Source organism: Tarenaya hassleriana, unplaced genomic scaffold (genome assembly GCF_000463585.1).
Source record: "Tarenaya hassleriana unplaced genomic scaffold, ASM46358v1 Cleome26, whole genome shotgun sequence".
Lineage (NCBI taxonomy): Eukaryota > Viridiplantae > Streptophyta > Magnoliopsida > Brassicales > Cleomaceae > Tarenaya > Tarenaya hassleriana.
The window spans coordinates 2026777-2041681 of NW_010965869.1; the positions used below are offsets into that span (position 1 = coordinate 2026777).

General features: G+C 34.3%; 2 protein-coding genes across 3 annotated transcripts in view; one reads left to right on the top strand and one right to left on the bottom strand.

The window, feature by feature from the left end:
* Positions 1 to 216: 216 nt before the first annotated feature.
* LOC104817089 (aluminum-activated malate transporter 2-like) lies at positions 217 to 2679 on the top strand. Its single transcript, XM_019202907.1, has 6 exons — positions 217 to 582; positions 1413 to 1553; positions 1678 to 1950; positions 2041 to 2166; positions 2261 to 2404; positions 2565 to 2679. Exons 1-6 carry the CDS (start codon positions 369 to 371, stop codon positions 2618 to 2620), a joined length of 954 nt encoding a protein of 317 aa, XP_019058452.1. The 5' UTR covers positions 217 to 368; the 3' UTR covers positions 2621 to 2679.
* Positions 2680 to 10999: 8320 nt separating this feature from the next.
* Positions 11000 to 14905, bottom strand: part of LOC104816983 (calreticulin-3) — a 4132-nt gene continuing 226 nt past the window's right edge. Inside the window, exons 2-15 of one of the 2 annotated variants that reach the window (XM_019202892.1) lie at positions 14859 to 14898; positions 14412 to 14519; positions 13951 to 14146; positions 13404 to 13662; positions 13104 to 13160; positions 12914 to 12961; positions 12713 to 12799; positions 12567 to 12624; positions 12397 to 12464; positions 12158 to 12253; positions 11795 to 11851; positions 11604 to 11687; positions 11437 to 11469; positions 11000 to 11254 (exon numbers count right to left, since the gene is read on the bottom strand). In XM_019202892.1, coding sequence (XP_019058437.1) covers positions 11243 to 11254; positions 11437 to 11469; positions 11604 to 11687; positions 11795 to 11851; positions 12158 to 12253; positions 12397 to 12464; positions 12567 to 12624; positions 12713 to 12799; positions 12914 to 12961; positions 13104 to 13160; positions 13404 to 13662; positions 13951 to 14146; positions 14412 to 14519; positions 14859 to 14898 — 1203 coding nt within the window. In that variant the 3' untranslated portion in view covers positions 11000 to 11242. Of the gene's footprint in view, positions 11255 to 11436; positions 11470 to 11603; positions 11688 to 11794; positions 11852 to 12157; positions 12254 to 12396; positions 12465 to 12566; positions 12625 to 12712; positions 12800 to 12913; positions 12962 to 13103; positions 13161 to 13403; positions 13663 to 13950; positions 14147 to 14411; positions 14520 to 14858 lie in introns of both variants that reach the window. The other variant, XM_010546033.1, reaches the window with a different exon arrangement.

The following is a 14905-nucleotide window of genomic DNA, read 5'->3' on the forward strand; positions in this document are numbered from 1 at the left end:
CACAATATATTACATAATACATATTAACTTTCCTCTTATTTCTTTTTTCTTTGCCTTTTTTTTTCTTATATTTTTTTGGATCCTTTGAAAGCTCGCAAGTACTTACATGGTACAACACGACAAGAGGACAAAACACCAAAAAGATTTCTATTGATATCAAGTATATTCCATGACCCTCTCTTGCTCCTTATAAATACCATTATTCGTCTGCATGCAATTGCTAAGCCTAGCCTTTCCCTCTCTCTCTCTCTCTCTCTCTCTCTCTCTCACACTTCGCATTTCAAATTCCGGGTTTTCGATCTTTTGGCAGACCCATCATCGAAATCGGCCGGGCTCATAAGATCTTAATCTCAAAAGCACGAAGATCGATGGAGAGAGTGAGAGAGAAGGCTATGGAGATCGCGAGGGAGGTAGAGAGAGTTGCAAGAGAAGATCCAAGGAGAGTCGTTCATTCTCTTAAAGTGGGACTTGCTCTCGCTCTGGTCTCGTCCTTCTACTATTACCAACCTCTCTACGACAACTTCGGCGTCAATGCGATGTGGGCCGTCATGACCGTCGTAGTCGTCTTCGAGTTCTCTGTCGGTGAGTCCTATAGAAAATAACAAATACATACATGCACTTATACATATGTATATGTATGTATGTATGTATGTATGTATGCAGGACCGTCCCACAAATTTTAATACAAAATCTGGATCAATTGTATATAATAACAAGTAATAATTTTTAAATTAAAAAATTAAATTTATATTATTTTGAAAAATATTTAAAAATGATAGAAATATGTTTAATTTAATTAATATACAAATGATAGACTATAATATATTTGATTTAATTATTTAAAAATAAATTTTTTAATAATAATAATAATAATAATAAAATCTCATAGTATCTCAACTATGAAATATGATAAATAAATATTTAAATTTTTAATTTGATCTAATTAATACTTTAAATGTTAAATTGTTTAAATGGATATCACAGTGAGCAATTTACAACTTCGATTCATTTTTTTATGTTGGAACTAATATTTAATTTATACATCATCTTCAAAGTCAAAATTGAAAATTTTTATCGATTTTGTGAGTTTCTTTTTATGTTGAAAATTAACGTCTAATTTATACATCATCTTCAGAGTCGAGGTTGAGAATTTCCATCGATTTCATGAGTTAAGGTATTTATTTAGAATATTTCAATATTTGAGGTATCGATTTGCAATATTTTGATATTTAAAATATCAATTAAATCAAATTAAAAATTTAGATATTTAATATATATTATATGATGAATATTTAATTATTTAAAATAAGGGTCCATAAATTTTAAGGTCTCGGCCGGTCCCATTGCACCGTATGCTAATATATGGTCTTTGCATATATATATGTATGTAAATATTGATGATTTGTACGTAGGGGCCACGCTTGGGAAAGGATTGAACAGAGGAGTTGCAACATTATTTGCCAGTGCACTTGGAGTCGGAGCTCACCACATTGCAAGCATTTCGGGACCCACACTAGAACCGATTCTTCTTGCAGTCTTTGTCTTTTTGCATGGTAATTAATCAAATAATTAAACCAATTAATCCATGAACCAAAACTAATCAAATGATCATTTGGACGTACGTTAGTCAAATGGCATTAAACACATCATCGTTCCTTATATTCCATATACATGCAGCTGCCATATCGACGTTTATACGGTTCTTCCCCAAGGTGAAGGCAAGATACGATTACGGTCTGTTGATATTCATACTCACGTTCGCGTTGGTATCGGTCTCGGGCTTCAGAGACGACGAGGTTATCGAATTGGCGCACAAGAGGTTGTCGACGGTCGGCGTGGGAGGAGCTGCTTGTGTTCTTGTCTCCATCTTCATCTGTCCTGTTTGGGCAGGACAAGACCTTCACAATCTCATCGCCAACAATTTGGCAAAAGTCGGGAATTTTCTAGAAGGTATTACATATAAATGCGTTTGCATGTTCTTGAATGTTTTCTGCTCATATATACAAGTGAAATTAAGTGTTGTTTTAAAAATATTCGCAGAATTTGGGGACGAATACTTTCAAGGGGCAGCGAATGGAGACACCATACACGTTGAGAAGAAGAGAGAGAATCTTGAAGGGTATAAAAGTGTCCTAAGCACAAAATCGAATGAAGAGTCTTTGGTGGGTACGCTATATATACACATATACATATATAAATATATATTACACCATATACATATATATATATATATGCTCAAACCTCATTCATGTGTGTTTAGGCGAATTTCGCGAGATGGGAACCGGGTCACGGGGATTTCAGGTTCAGGCATCCTTGGAAACAATATCTCGCCATTGGTACGTTGATCCGACAGTGCGGTTATCGGGTCGATGCCTTGAATTCATACCTCAAAGCAGATATCCAGGTATATATATTGTCATGCTTGTACAGTTTTATTTCGGAAGATTGCACCGTTGATGAGCTTTTGATTTGGATTTTGAACTCAACGAAAATATTCTTTTAGAAAATAAAAAAAGGATTAAAATCCGTCTAACACTTTGTTTCATCACCTTTTGTCTGTATAGGTATCAATGGATGCAAAAAAGAGATTAGAAGAGCCATTGAGAAGAATGAGTTCTGAATCAGGCAAGGCATTGAAAGAACTATCGCTTGCCTTCAAGAAAATGAAAAAGCCGTCCTCTTCCGGAATTTAAAATTTTAGTTTAATTAATTAGGGGAATCCGGAATCTTGAGAGATATCGAGCCGCTAGAAGTTGTCCCGGTCGCCACGACAGCTTCTTTGCTTGCGGATATCGTTAATCTCACCGAGAAAATCTCGGAATCCATGCACCGACTACAGTCCGCTGCCAGGTTCAAGAGCAAGCCAACGGTCTCACCGGAGATATCAAGCGACGAAAGCACCGTTCTTGACGTACCAAAGGCGGAATCTTGAGAGATATCGAGCCGCTAGAAGTTGTCCCGGTCGCCACGACAGCTTCTTTGCTTGCGGATATCGTTAATCTCACCGAGAAAATCTCGGAATCCATGCACCGACTACAGTCCGCTGCCAGGTTCAAGAGCAAGCCAACGGTCTCACCGGAGATATCAAGCGACGAAAGCACCGTTCTTGACGTACCAAAGGACTGTCCTGATCATCATCACGTGTTAACAATTGTTCATGACGATGATAATATTAATGGACCGACCGATACATCGATGAATGTTAATCGATTGCATGAAAATTCGGTGCCGGAAACTGCTATAACGATTGATGAATCTGTTCGTACGAAACAAGAACTTGGAGACGCAGTAACTCACGGTAACTATGGACATAGAAATGCTGTAAATAACGATTGTAACAAAGACAAGCTATAGTAACTGATTACTTCATTATTACAGGGAATTGAGGCTTCTATATAATAAATAAGTTCGCTATTGACGATGTGATATTAATACTCTAATTATACATGCGCATACATGAGTATGTAACCATCCATGCTACATGTATGTTCATACCTCGATTACACCATTATTATTACACTGTTATAATGCTTCAACCGTCTTAGTATGGAATAATATTTGTAGAACTAGATATACCAAAATAATTTAGATACAAAAATATTTTATAAAATACGAATTTTATGTATACATAGGTTTTTGTCTAGTGGCGAAAAATGCATGATCTTAGCATTTAACCTTTTTTCACGAAAAGAAATTTAAGCAAATGCATCAGTGTTGGTTATAATTATTTGTATATTTTTTTCAGTAAAAATGAGATTATTTTCTAACGAGCTATGTGCTTATATGTCTCGCTTAGAGTTGCTGATTTAACAAAAAAATAACATATAACAAGATGCTGGAGAAGATTTCAAATATAATTTTAGAGTTTTAAAATAGGCCAAAAAAATTATAGGAATTTTCTTCAGATTTTTAAAATTTTATAAAGGATAATATTGTAATTTTGAATAGTTGTTAAATTAGTTTTTTACTTTTATTTCTATTTTTCACATATATGTATATTTTTTTATAATTTGTATTTCCCAAATTCGGTCGTTATGATTTAATTACCGCTTTTCGGATTGAATTGAATTAAATAATGCAGATCAAGTATTTTTGTCAATTTTTATAAATATTTCAGATTACAGTTACATTTTAAAATTATGATATTTTAATAAATATTTTTTATTTTTTATTTTAAAAATCTATAAATATTTATTTGAATGGATTATTTTATACGGTTAATAAATATTTGTTCATGTTTAAATATTTTAGCTTAATTTTATTATAAATATTTTTACAATATTTTCTTTAATTTTAAAATCAAAGAAAAATGGCTATAAATGATAATTTATTCGACACGGGAGAATCAATTTTGACGTTGTTTATTTATTCTTCTAAAACAAATTAAAATTAAAATTTTTAGTTAGAATTTTTAAATATTATAAAAACTATAATCGTTCCTTTTTTATATTGAATTATTCAAATTATATTTGAGTGGATTCATATTTATTTTTTTAATAAACATACTTATTTTTTAAATATATTTTTTGTTTTAATCTGAATTTCAAATTCAGATTTTTTTATTATATTAATTTAAATTGATATCCCGATATATGAAATGGGTTGAGAGTGTTTGTCGGTGCAGATGACACGGTCAAGTCAAGGAGCGACTCTCCTAGTACCACCAAGGTCAAAGGGGTACAGCGATGAATCGAATACACCGGAATGAGAAAGATCCGAGGGCTATTTAGGTATATGTGACTATATGGTATAAGATAATATAAAAGAATTAGTTGAATTATTCATACCAACAAGGTGTACCTACTTTTTCGATTGATTATTCTGGAAAACTCCAAAATTAAACGCGCCAACTTTGGAGCAATTTTAGGAAGGGTGACCTATTGAAAAGTGTCTCGGTATGCGTACGAATAAGGACAAAACACGCTGAAAGATTATGTATTGTTGTGTGAGGACAGTTTTGACATTTCGTAACGGTCGTTACAGAATGGTATCAGAGCCGGTACTCTTCCAATACAGTGTGGTTCGAGGATAAACCATGCAGAAACTGGTAGACCTGTAATATCCTGAACTATGATGAAGGTTGAGAGTGATCGTCGGTGCAGATGACACGGTCAAGGAGTGGCACTCGAGTACCATTAAGACCAAAGGGGTATAAGGATGGATCGAACACACCAGAATGAAAGAGATCTGAGGGCTATATAGGTATATAGGACTATATAATCTAAGATAATATAAAAGAATTAGTTGTGCTACTCGTAACAATATGGTGCACTTATCTTTTTCAGTTGACTATCTCGACATAACTCTAAAATTGTGGATGGGATAAAATATGTTGGAAGGGCCATGTTGCTCTGTGAATAGGGCTCGGCAATCGGATCGGGTTAATCGGGTTCGGGTAAAATCGAACCGATTAATCGGGTTTCGGTTCGGATCGGATTTTGCAAAAATAACCGATCGGTTATCATAATCCTATAACCGATCGGATCGGTTCGGTTCGGATAAATAACCGATCGGTTTCGGTTATCCGATTAAACCGAATTTAAAATTTTAGTTTAATTAATTAGGGTTAGGGTTAATAATCTTAACCCTCTGCACTTTCGATTCATGTCCGTCGAAGCTCTTCCTCAAGCTCGATCCGCGTCCTCCGTCGCCTAAGCCTTCTTCTTTGTCGCCTGAACCGTCTCCTCCGTCGCCGCTTCTGAGGTTTGCGTCGATTGAGCCGTCACTCTCTGCTAAGCTGAGCCGTCTCTCTATGATCCTGATCTTCTCCGCCGACACTGCCTCTCTCTCTGCACCTCCGGTTTGCGTCGTCGGTAGCTTCTTCGTCTGAGGTTCGTTCTTTTTCTCCCTCTTCTATAGGTTCTTTCTGCATCGTGATCAGTTCTAGGCTGTAGCATCACCTTCTTCTCCTGCTCTTCGCTTCTTTTTCTCTGGGGTTCGTGTGAGCTTCGGTTTCAGCCTTCTTCTATCTCTCTTAGCTTCTTTTTCTCTCTGGTTCATGTGAGCTTTACCTTCTGCTTCTCTTAGCTCCATTTTGTCTCTGATTTGTGTGACTGATTTGCTTCATTTTGTCTCTGCTTCTCTTTGCCTTCTGCGTCGTCGGCTGCCTCGTCTGCGTTAATTCTCTGCTAAGCTTCGTCTGTTGCTTGTTTCGCGGTGTTTCTGTATTCGGGAACAACAAGCAGGCCCTGGAGACACTAGTCCAGCAAAGGCAAGAAATTTCCTTAACGGGGTCACAACATATACCGATCCAAGTTTTCACATTTCTTCTTGATAAAGTGGGCAGGTTCTTGTAGAAGGACAAGGTAAGTGGTCCAAAGATTACATTTCGCGTTTGTTCCAATCCTCAAAGCTCTAATCCCAGAGCTTCTGACTAATCTGGGCTTGCCAGAATCTTCATAGACTGCATCTGCACTGTAAAGCCTTCGATGACGACGATGACCCTTCTTGATTCTCGCCACTTGTGGCAGAGAAGGTTCGTTCCTCATCATCTTTCCCATGAAGTTTGGATCTTTACGTCTGAATCGGATCTTTGCAAAGCGTGGCATGTTAGGCAGTTCAAACTCTTTTTTTTTTTGCCCAAGAAGAGAGAATTTTATTCTTTGTTTAGTTGTTTGGTTTACTTTTTCAGATAGGAATTTTACGTTTTACCCTATACAACCTGTATAAAGAGAATCATGTAACATTAATGGAATACAGAGAAAAATCATTTGCAAAATACCTTCATTCCATATTCTCTTGCTCTGGTTTGGTACATGTACATCACGTAATTAGTTTGATCACGCAATTAGTTTGATTTTTTTCATGATTCGAGACTATTAATATTAGGTTGTTTTCGGTACAAATGACATTATGAACGATGTTTTTGTTAATTTTTGTAAAACATTCATGGACTTTTTTTTTCTAATATTTGTTTGGATAAACCCGAACCAAACCCGAAAAAACTCGATCCGAATCCGAACCGAACCGATTAAGATTATATATCCGATTGGATATGAATATTCCAAATCCGAATAACCTGAATCCGAAATAACCGAATCCGAATAATCCGATCCGACCCGATCGCCCACCCCTATCTGTGAAGGTTGTTTTAAAATTTCATAGCGGTAGCGGATCGAGATATATATATATATATATATAAGTGAAATTCCAAAATAAATGTAAATGTAAATCCACATGTTTTTATGTTGGTCGTTGTGTAGTTGGGTTAAGTTGAAAGTTATTTTACAGTTTAGCCGATAAGCCACGAAGTTTTATTGGATCCCACAGTCAAAAGGCAAAATAATGCGAAGAAGATAATAATGAAAGTTATTTGATTGTGAGTGATTAAATAAGCTGTGATATGTCATTATTACTAACCCCATGAAAAATCCATTTTCTCAAAAATTCTGTGTTGAGATTAGTCAATTTATTTTTAAATTTTCACATTGTTTATAATTCTCTTTAAGTAAATGGGGGACAAATTAAAGTGGGTTCGAAACCAATTATTTAAAAAAACATTAGTTACTTTTGAATTATATGACATTTGTTTGTCCCAAATTTATCAAATGGCCCATGTCATTCTTATACATGTTTATTTTAAAGATTATTATTATTATTATTATTATTATTATTATTATTATTATTATTTCAAAGAAAAATCCATATAATCAAAAACCTCATTAATTAGAGAAATTAACCGTGTAATACTTGCAATTAGGGTAGGTATAGGTTTGGTTAGTTAGGTTATTAACCGAACCAAATCGAATAAAAATATTTAGGTTATTAATCGAACCGAACCGAATAACCAATTGATTATGAATTTTTAAAATATGAAATATCCAAACCTGAAACGATTAAATTTAATAACTACTTGGTTATAAATTTTTAAAATCCGAAATAACCAAATCCGAACCGAGTCGAACCGTTTATACATTCTCATTTATATATATTTATATATATGTATGTAGTTATAATTTAATCATTATTTGAAATTTGTAAGATTTTAATAAAAAAAATATATTATACAAATATATGATAAAAAGAATTTGTTACTGGAGCGTGAATCAAAATACTAATCCCGTGACAAGTATTTTATAAAATTTATGAAACGGATTCATAAATTTACGAAACGGATACGAATTCGTTTTGTTGGGTAACAAGTATTTTGGATCGAGATCAACACTAATTCCGTAACCAAGAGTAAAACGGGTGATTAAAATTATGCTCATCTCTCCCGTTTAAAGCTCGAATTGGGGATGAGACCAAACATTTTGCAAGTTTGTTTAACCGGTTAAACTATTAGAGTTGGGTTGGATTCAGATTGAGATTCGAATTCGTTAAATTCGTATTTTCGGATAAATTGGATATTCGTCTATGTCTTCATCTTCATCCCGTATTATTTTTTAAAATGATAGCCGAAAATTGTTTTGTAATTATAAAATTTGGAATCTATAGAACTGTGTTTATTGCTAAAATGTGTCATCAGTGTCATAGACCACTCGCGAGTCCACTTGCGTCTCGAAATATCTTCGAGTGCACGAGCATTTGACTAATTTCTCCACTTTAAAATAAATATATATTAATTCATAGTTTAATTATGAAACATTTGTTTTTACAGTAATTTTGTAGTTTAGACGAACCCATGCGGAAAACAATATAGTACAGGGTTTGAATTATGATGACTTTTATTTTGATTTTGGGTTTTAATTTTTAGTTTTTGATTTTTGGATTCTATAATATTTGAAAACTAAGGCTTTGAATTGGGTGGCTTTTATTTTGGATTTTTTATTTTAGTTTTTGGTTTTTAGTTTTTGGTTTTTGACTTTTGTAGTTTTTACAGTTTTTAGAAAATTTGATTGTAAAAATAATATTTTAGTTTTTAGTTTTAGATTTTTATATTTAAAAATTTTCAAAAGGGTTTTTATTATTAAAAAAATTATATTTATTAATACTAGTAATAACAATAGATATAAGATGATTATAAAAACAACAATAGATATAAGATGACTACAATATATATTTTGAATAAGAAACTTTGAATTAGCATACCTCAAATTTTGTTTTTTCTAAAAAAAAATTTTAATATAAATTATGGTAAAAATGGTAAGAATATTATCTTCATATAGACATAGGTATAATATGAAATTATTTTTAAAATGATGGATATTTTTGTTTTTAAAATAATTTGTATAATTATTTTTTAATAGAAATAAAAATATTTCTAACAAATCTATAAAATCTATTAAAAAAATTAGTTTTTGGCTTTTATTCCTGAAAAAATGGTTTGCTGGGTTTTTAGGAAAAGTAAAATAAAAAAATCTTGATTGGAGATTTTTGGATTTTTAAATCTCCAAAAACTGGAAAAACTCTTCCCACTCAAAGTCTAAAAGAAGTAGTTTTTGGTTTTTTATTGATTTTTTCATTTAATAGTTTTCTAAATTTTTAGAAAAAATAATTTTGTAAAAATTTGAATGATAGTTTTTTTGGTTTTTAGATTCTAACAACTCCAAGAACATGCCAATTTTAATGCGTACCACGTTAGACAACTTGCGAATTTCTTTACATTTTTTAACGTATAATTTTTAAAAAAAAAATCTTTTTCGGTGGTTTAAACCGTACATTCAAAGTGCCAAAAGGTACATCAAAGTTTTTTTTTTAAGTACACTTTTTAAATTAGGTAAATGTCTCCTTTAATGCAACTCCATGATTCTTGTTTCAAGAATGTTGTTATGATTATTTCATTTAACATTTGGACACATATATGTGTATAGACGGTCGAACATATATGGCTTTTCTAAATTAAAAAAAAAATGTAAACTCTATCGAATCAAATTGAATAAAAAATAATTGAAAAAACGATAATTTGTTTTTTGAAAAAATAACATTTTAACTAATAAAAACTGAATAGAAGGGAATCGACAATAAGACCGAATTTAACTAATTTAAAATTAATATAAAAACTAAATGATTACAACCAAATAACCGAATCGAATCCAAAATGAGCACCCTCGTCTTTGCTCTATACAGCCAAAGCCAAGAAAGAATTGGAGAAACCGACCAACGAACACGAAGGCCTAAAATGCACCGATCTACCCTTGAGCCCAAATGAGAAATAAGTTGCGCGACTCGTATACTCTTAACCTGAAAGCCTCCGTTTCTTTCCGAAGGTTTCCATGTTTCGTTCTTCACTTCTGCTGCACTAAAAGTGCAGATACAGGCCTGCAATTTAAACACTCCTTGATAAACAAAAATATACATGTTTACTAATTTATCCTAAATTAATTGGGTATAATTTTAAGTTCGTGTTTGGGTATTGAATTTTAACAATCTATTTTAATTACATTTTTTGGTTATATTATGAAAAACAATTTTCGGATAGTTATTATTATTATTGGTATGAATTTTCAGTCTGTTGTTCGATTTTTTTATAATATAGTTGGTTTACAAATGAATATTTATGGATATTCGAATACTTTTTGGGATATCCGTAAATAATAAATCTGAATTTACATAACAAATCTCATTATAGTAGATAAAATAAGATTTGGATATAATGGAATTTTTGGATATCTAATTTATATCCAATTTTTTTTAATATTGAGTGTTAATACGAGAGTGTTAAGTAAATATTTCGGTACGAAAACCTTAAACTAGAATATTAAATTTTGAATTAGAACTATAAATATAAAAACCAATTTAATATACTCTCAGTTTAAATATCCTTTTTTTTATTTATGTTAATTAGATTCTAGTTGGTAACTTGGTTAATTACAACTACAAATCAAATGTAAAATTCTTTCCAAATGGACCGTGAGATGCATATTGCAATTAACAAATTGTTATTATATGCTGTATTTAGAACTTTTTAGGGATGATTGATATAAAATCATAAATATTTGAGGCTTTTCTCTCAAACCAAATCAGAATATTATTTTATTTATATTTTCGATTTTATATTACAAAAATAAAATTTTGCGTCCATATTATAATTGAGAGAACAAAAAGAAAAGATGTATAATAACATTAAAAGTATTCAAATTTATAATTGACACTTCAACAAATAATTACATTCATTATCGTAATTGTTTTATAACACAGATCGCATGAAGACAAAGTGACTTCCGGTTTCCATTCGTTTGGGAACCGAGTCGAGGAATGCAAGCCTTTCTATACTCGGATTCTATAGGGTTTCCATTAAACCGATCTAAACCGAACCAATCTAACCGGAATTTGATATTTGGTCGGTATGCCAGCCCGCGGCTTAAAGTTCGTCCTGCAGATATGACCAAAAAAAAAGAAGTGGCAAACATTTAATTGTGTCAAATCCTAGGGGTATATATGGAATTGAAAACTCCTTAACCGGTTACCGAATACGAGTACCAATTTTTAATTGGAAAACCGGAGTACAAAAGTACAGAATAAACTAGGAGAAGAAAAATGAGATGAAGAACTTACATGGTAATCGTCCATGTAATCACGAGGATGGTGCTGCAAAAAGAAACGACTTTTTAAAAGTTTTAAGCGAGATATCGAACTTTCCGGTTCAAGAATATCTGAACCGGTTAACGACAAATGAATATACTGAACCGGGAAAATGATGAAATGTGGTTTAGATGGAGTACCCTTTTGTAACGTCTCCGGTCTCCATATCGGCTATCCCTTTCTCTCCGCCTTCGTTCGCCGTCTTCTCTCGCTTTCCGAGCTTCCTGTAAACGCAAACGCGCACACACATACACATATACGTTCTCATACCGAGAGAAAATACCCGAGAACGAAAACAAGAAGGTATATTGGCAAAATCAAGAACCGTAACCTCATCTTCTCGAGCTTTTCTTTCTTTCTCGGCTTCCGCAAATGCCTCCTTCTCGGCCTGTCATTATGCGCGTATACAAGCTCTGATCAGGCGGTTCAATATATATAAGAATTGCAGGCAGAAAATCTAACATTTTATGGGCCACACTATTATGAATATCATAGCAGTTTTATGGAACAATGTATTCTAGTTACGAAGTCTATAGTAATCAGATCAGATGGTAAACCCGAGGCTCGTTGATTATGGAGATCAATGTCAAGACTGAAAAAGGGCTGGATGATTCTATCGTTACGAAAACAAGTATGTGAAATCGTCGTAGATTAGGCTAATCTCAAAGAACTTGGAATCAAGATATCACCATACCTGCCGGTAGTTGGCGAAATATTCATCCACGATGCTTCTAGCGTATTGCGGGTCATCACAGATCAAGATGTTGTCGAAGACAGAACCGGCCTTCACCTGCGATATCCATAATCTTATAAGGACTCGACCAATCACATGTTTGGCCGACGTGGGATTCTAACAAGTTCTTAGAGAATGATAGTGACAGTGACCGTATATGAAACCCAAATATTGAAAGCTAAGAAAGAGCTCGAAATTACCTGCCATACTTCGATACCCACGTATTTTATCGGTTTCATCACGTAGAGATCCGGGTCATCCTCAAATTCTGAAGAAACTCAAGAAAGATCCAGTTTAGTAATCGACAGGTCCTGGAGGACACTTTCTATTGGCCAAAACATCGTAAAAGACGCGTTCAACAGAAACATACCCGGGTTATCGGTCCATGGAATCTTCCATTTACCCTTGTAGTTCGGATTCTTGATTCTCTGCGTTAGAAGAATTCTTAATGAAATATATCAGTGATTGAGTAGGACATGGAAGAACAAAGAGATTTTGACCACTGAAATCAATTACCTTAGCTTTCCAAGAACCTTTGTACACCGGATTCGGGATCTTGGGAGGTTTCCATGTACCGTTTTCTTCCTCGTCCCAGTCCTCGGGCTAAACAGATAGAGAGGAACGAGACATTTATACTTACCCTTCATAGACATAAAATTCCAAGATAACGGTAAGAACAGTGGAACAACCGTGACCAAGATAACGGTAAGAACAAACCTCCTTCGCTTTTGGATCGGGAATTTCACGCGGGATCAAATCATAACCCTGAGATACAGAGAAAAGAACGAACCATTTGCCTAATTAGTCATCTTTAAAAAAGATTCAAATATGGCTAACGAAACTGTTTCTTTGATTTACATCAGTATCATTTTTTTTCTCCGGCTACCAAATTGCATAAACAAGTTACCTCGGGTTTGACATCGTTGGGGTCATTGATATACTCTTTGTCGTCCCAATCCAGTGGCTGCAAATAGGAAAATAAACCGAGTAAATCTCCACCGCAATATTAGAAGAATGTGATGTTACTCTATATCCCGGATTCTTGCTCGAAAGACTTAGTAAGAACTCGGACTAAAGCTTTACCCTTTCCTCGGTTTGTTTTTCTAGACTTGCACAACATATAATTTGCAAAACTATAGAGTATTTTGCGTTCTTCCAATCCCGGAAACATCTTTTCATGTAATTCACTCTAAGAGCGAACATATACCTTCCTTGCGTTCAAATCTTTTATTTTTCTCGGAGGAAGAATGTCCCAGTCGGTGTACATGCTGCCGAACTCCCTCTCTCTATTATCAACCAGAACGCTGTAAGAAGCGTCAGGCCGGAGAATAAACGTGTAAAAATGGGTTAGCTTGTCAGTTTCGCATTGCAAATCTTTCTTGACGGGGTAATTCTGTCCCCGATACGAAAGAATGACATGAAGCTTCTTCGTCTGGGTGCCGCATATATCTGGTCCAAACATCAGACTGCATTATAAAAAAACAAGGAAACTCTAATGAGGGTAGGTCCAAAAAATCTCTTATAAGCTCAAACATGAACCGATCCGATGAGAATCCGTGCATGAACATACAAAAACCGAGCATTTACTAGTTTTCAAGAAAGCGTATATATGACTTGAAACAACGCCTTAACATAGCACTGTTCTGGTTGTGACAATCTCATGTAAATACGAATAAGGACTAAAAGAGCTCGGCTATATGTACAATGGCCTTCTAGAACCAATCGTTAATAAAAAACGAAAGGCGATAACGAACCTGTAAGGAGTGTCACCCCCGAACTGCTTCTGGTTGACATAACCGGAGAGAAGCTTGATGTAACCGCCGCCGCACTCAATGTCTTGTTCGAACTTGATGGAGTATTGGACCACCAGTGTCCTGTTCTTGTTGCTTAACTCCGGAAGAATCTTTGCAGATACCGCATAATGCTTGGCATCGTTATACGTCTGAATGCCTGAATAATACAGCATTTAACCCCAAGTAAGCTTCCTAACCCCGTATTGAAGAACTAAACAATAACAGATTCAAGATTTTACAGGACAAAACTAGGCACCAGAGATGCTGAAAAATCCGAGGTTTTTCGCTTTTTCGACGAATGCATCTGGTGAATTCTACTTGCATCAGAAGAGATGAAGTTTTTAAACCCGCTAATGAAAGAAAAAGATCAAGCTCTATATGACTTCAACAGAGCTTGAAACGCAAGATTCAAAGAATCGAACCTTTGTCTTCGGGATCTCCGGGCCATTTTCCTGCCGTATGCTTGAAGGTTCCGGCTTTTCCTTCACTCTTCTTCCAATCAGACAAAACCCATCTGCTTTTCCACCCACCTTGTATAAACAAAAAAAACACACACACACACACACACACATCCAAATCAATTATCATCCACAGACATTAAACTCAGAATCTATAAATTACATACACAATCTACAGGTCAAATCTATAAAAGGAAAGTCTAGAAGCTTCTCATGTTCATGGGTTTGGCTCCACTTTCTGAAAAGGTAGATCTAACCAACGGAATCTACGAACTGTCACATGATGGTCATGGTAACATAGGAAAAAAGACAGAAATCCATTTCAGAAACAACATCGAATCTATGTTCGTTTCCCGGAAAAAGGACTCGGGAAAGAAAAGGGAATCGCGAGCATTTGTTGCTATGCATCACCTTCGAAGCGCTCCTCGAAGAAGATCTCGGAGAAAGCCGAGGGAAAG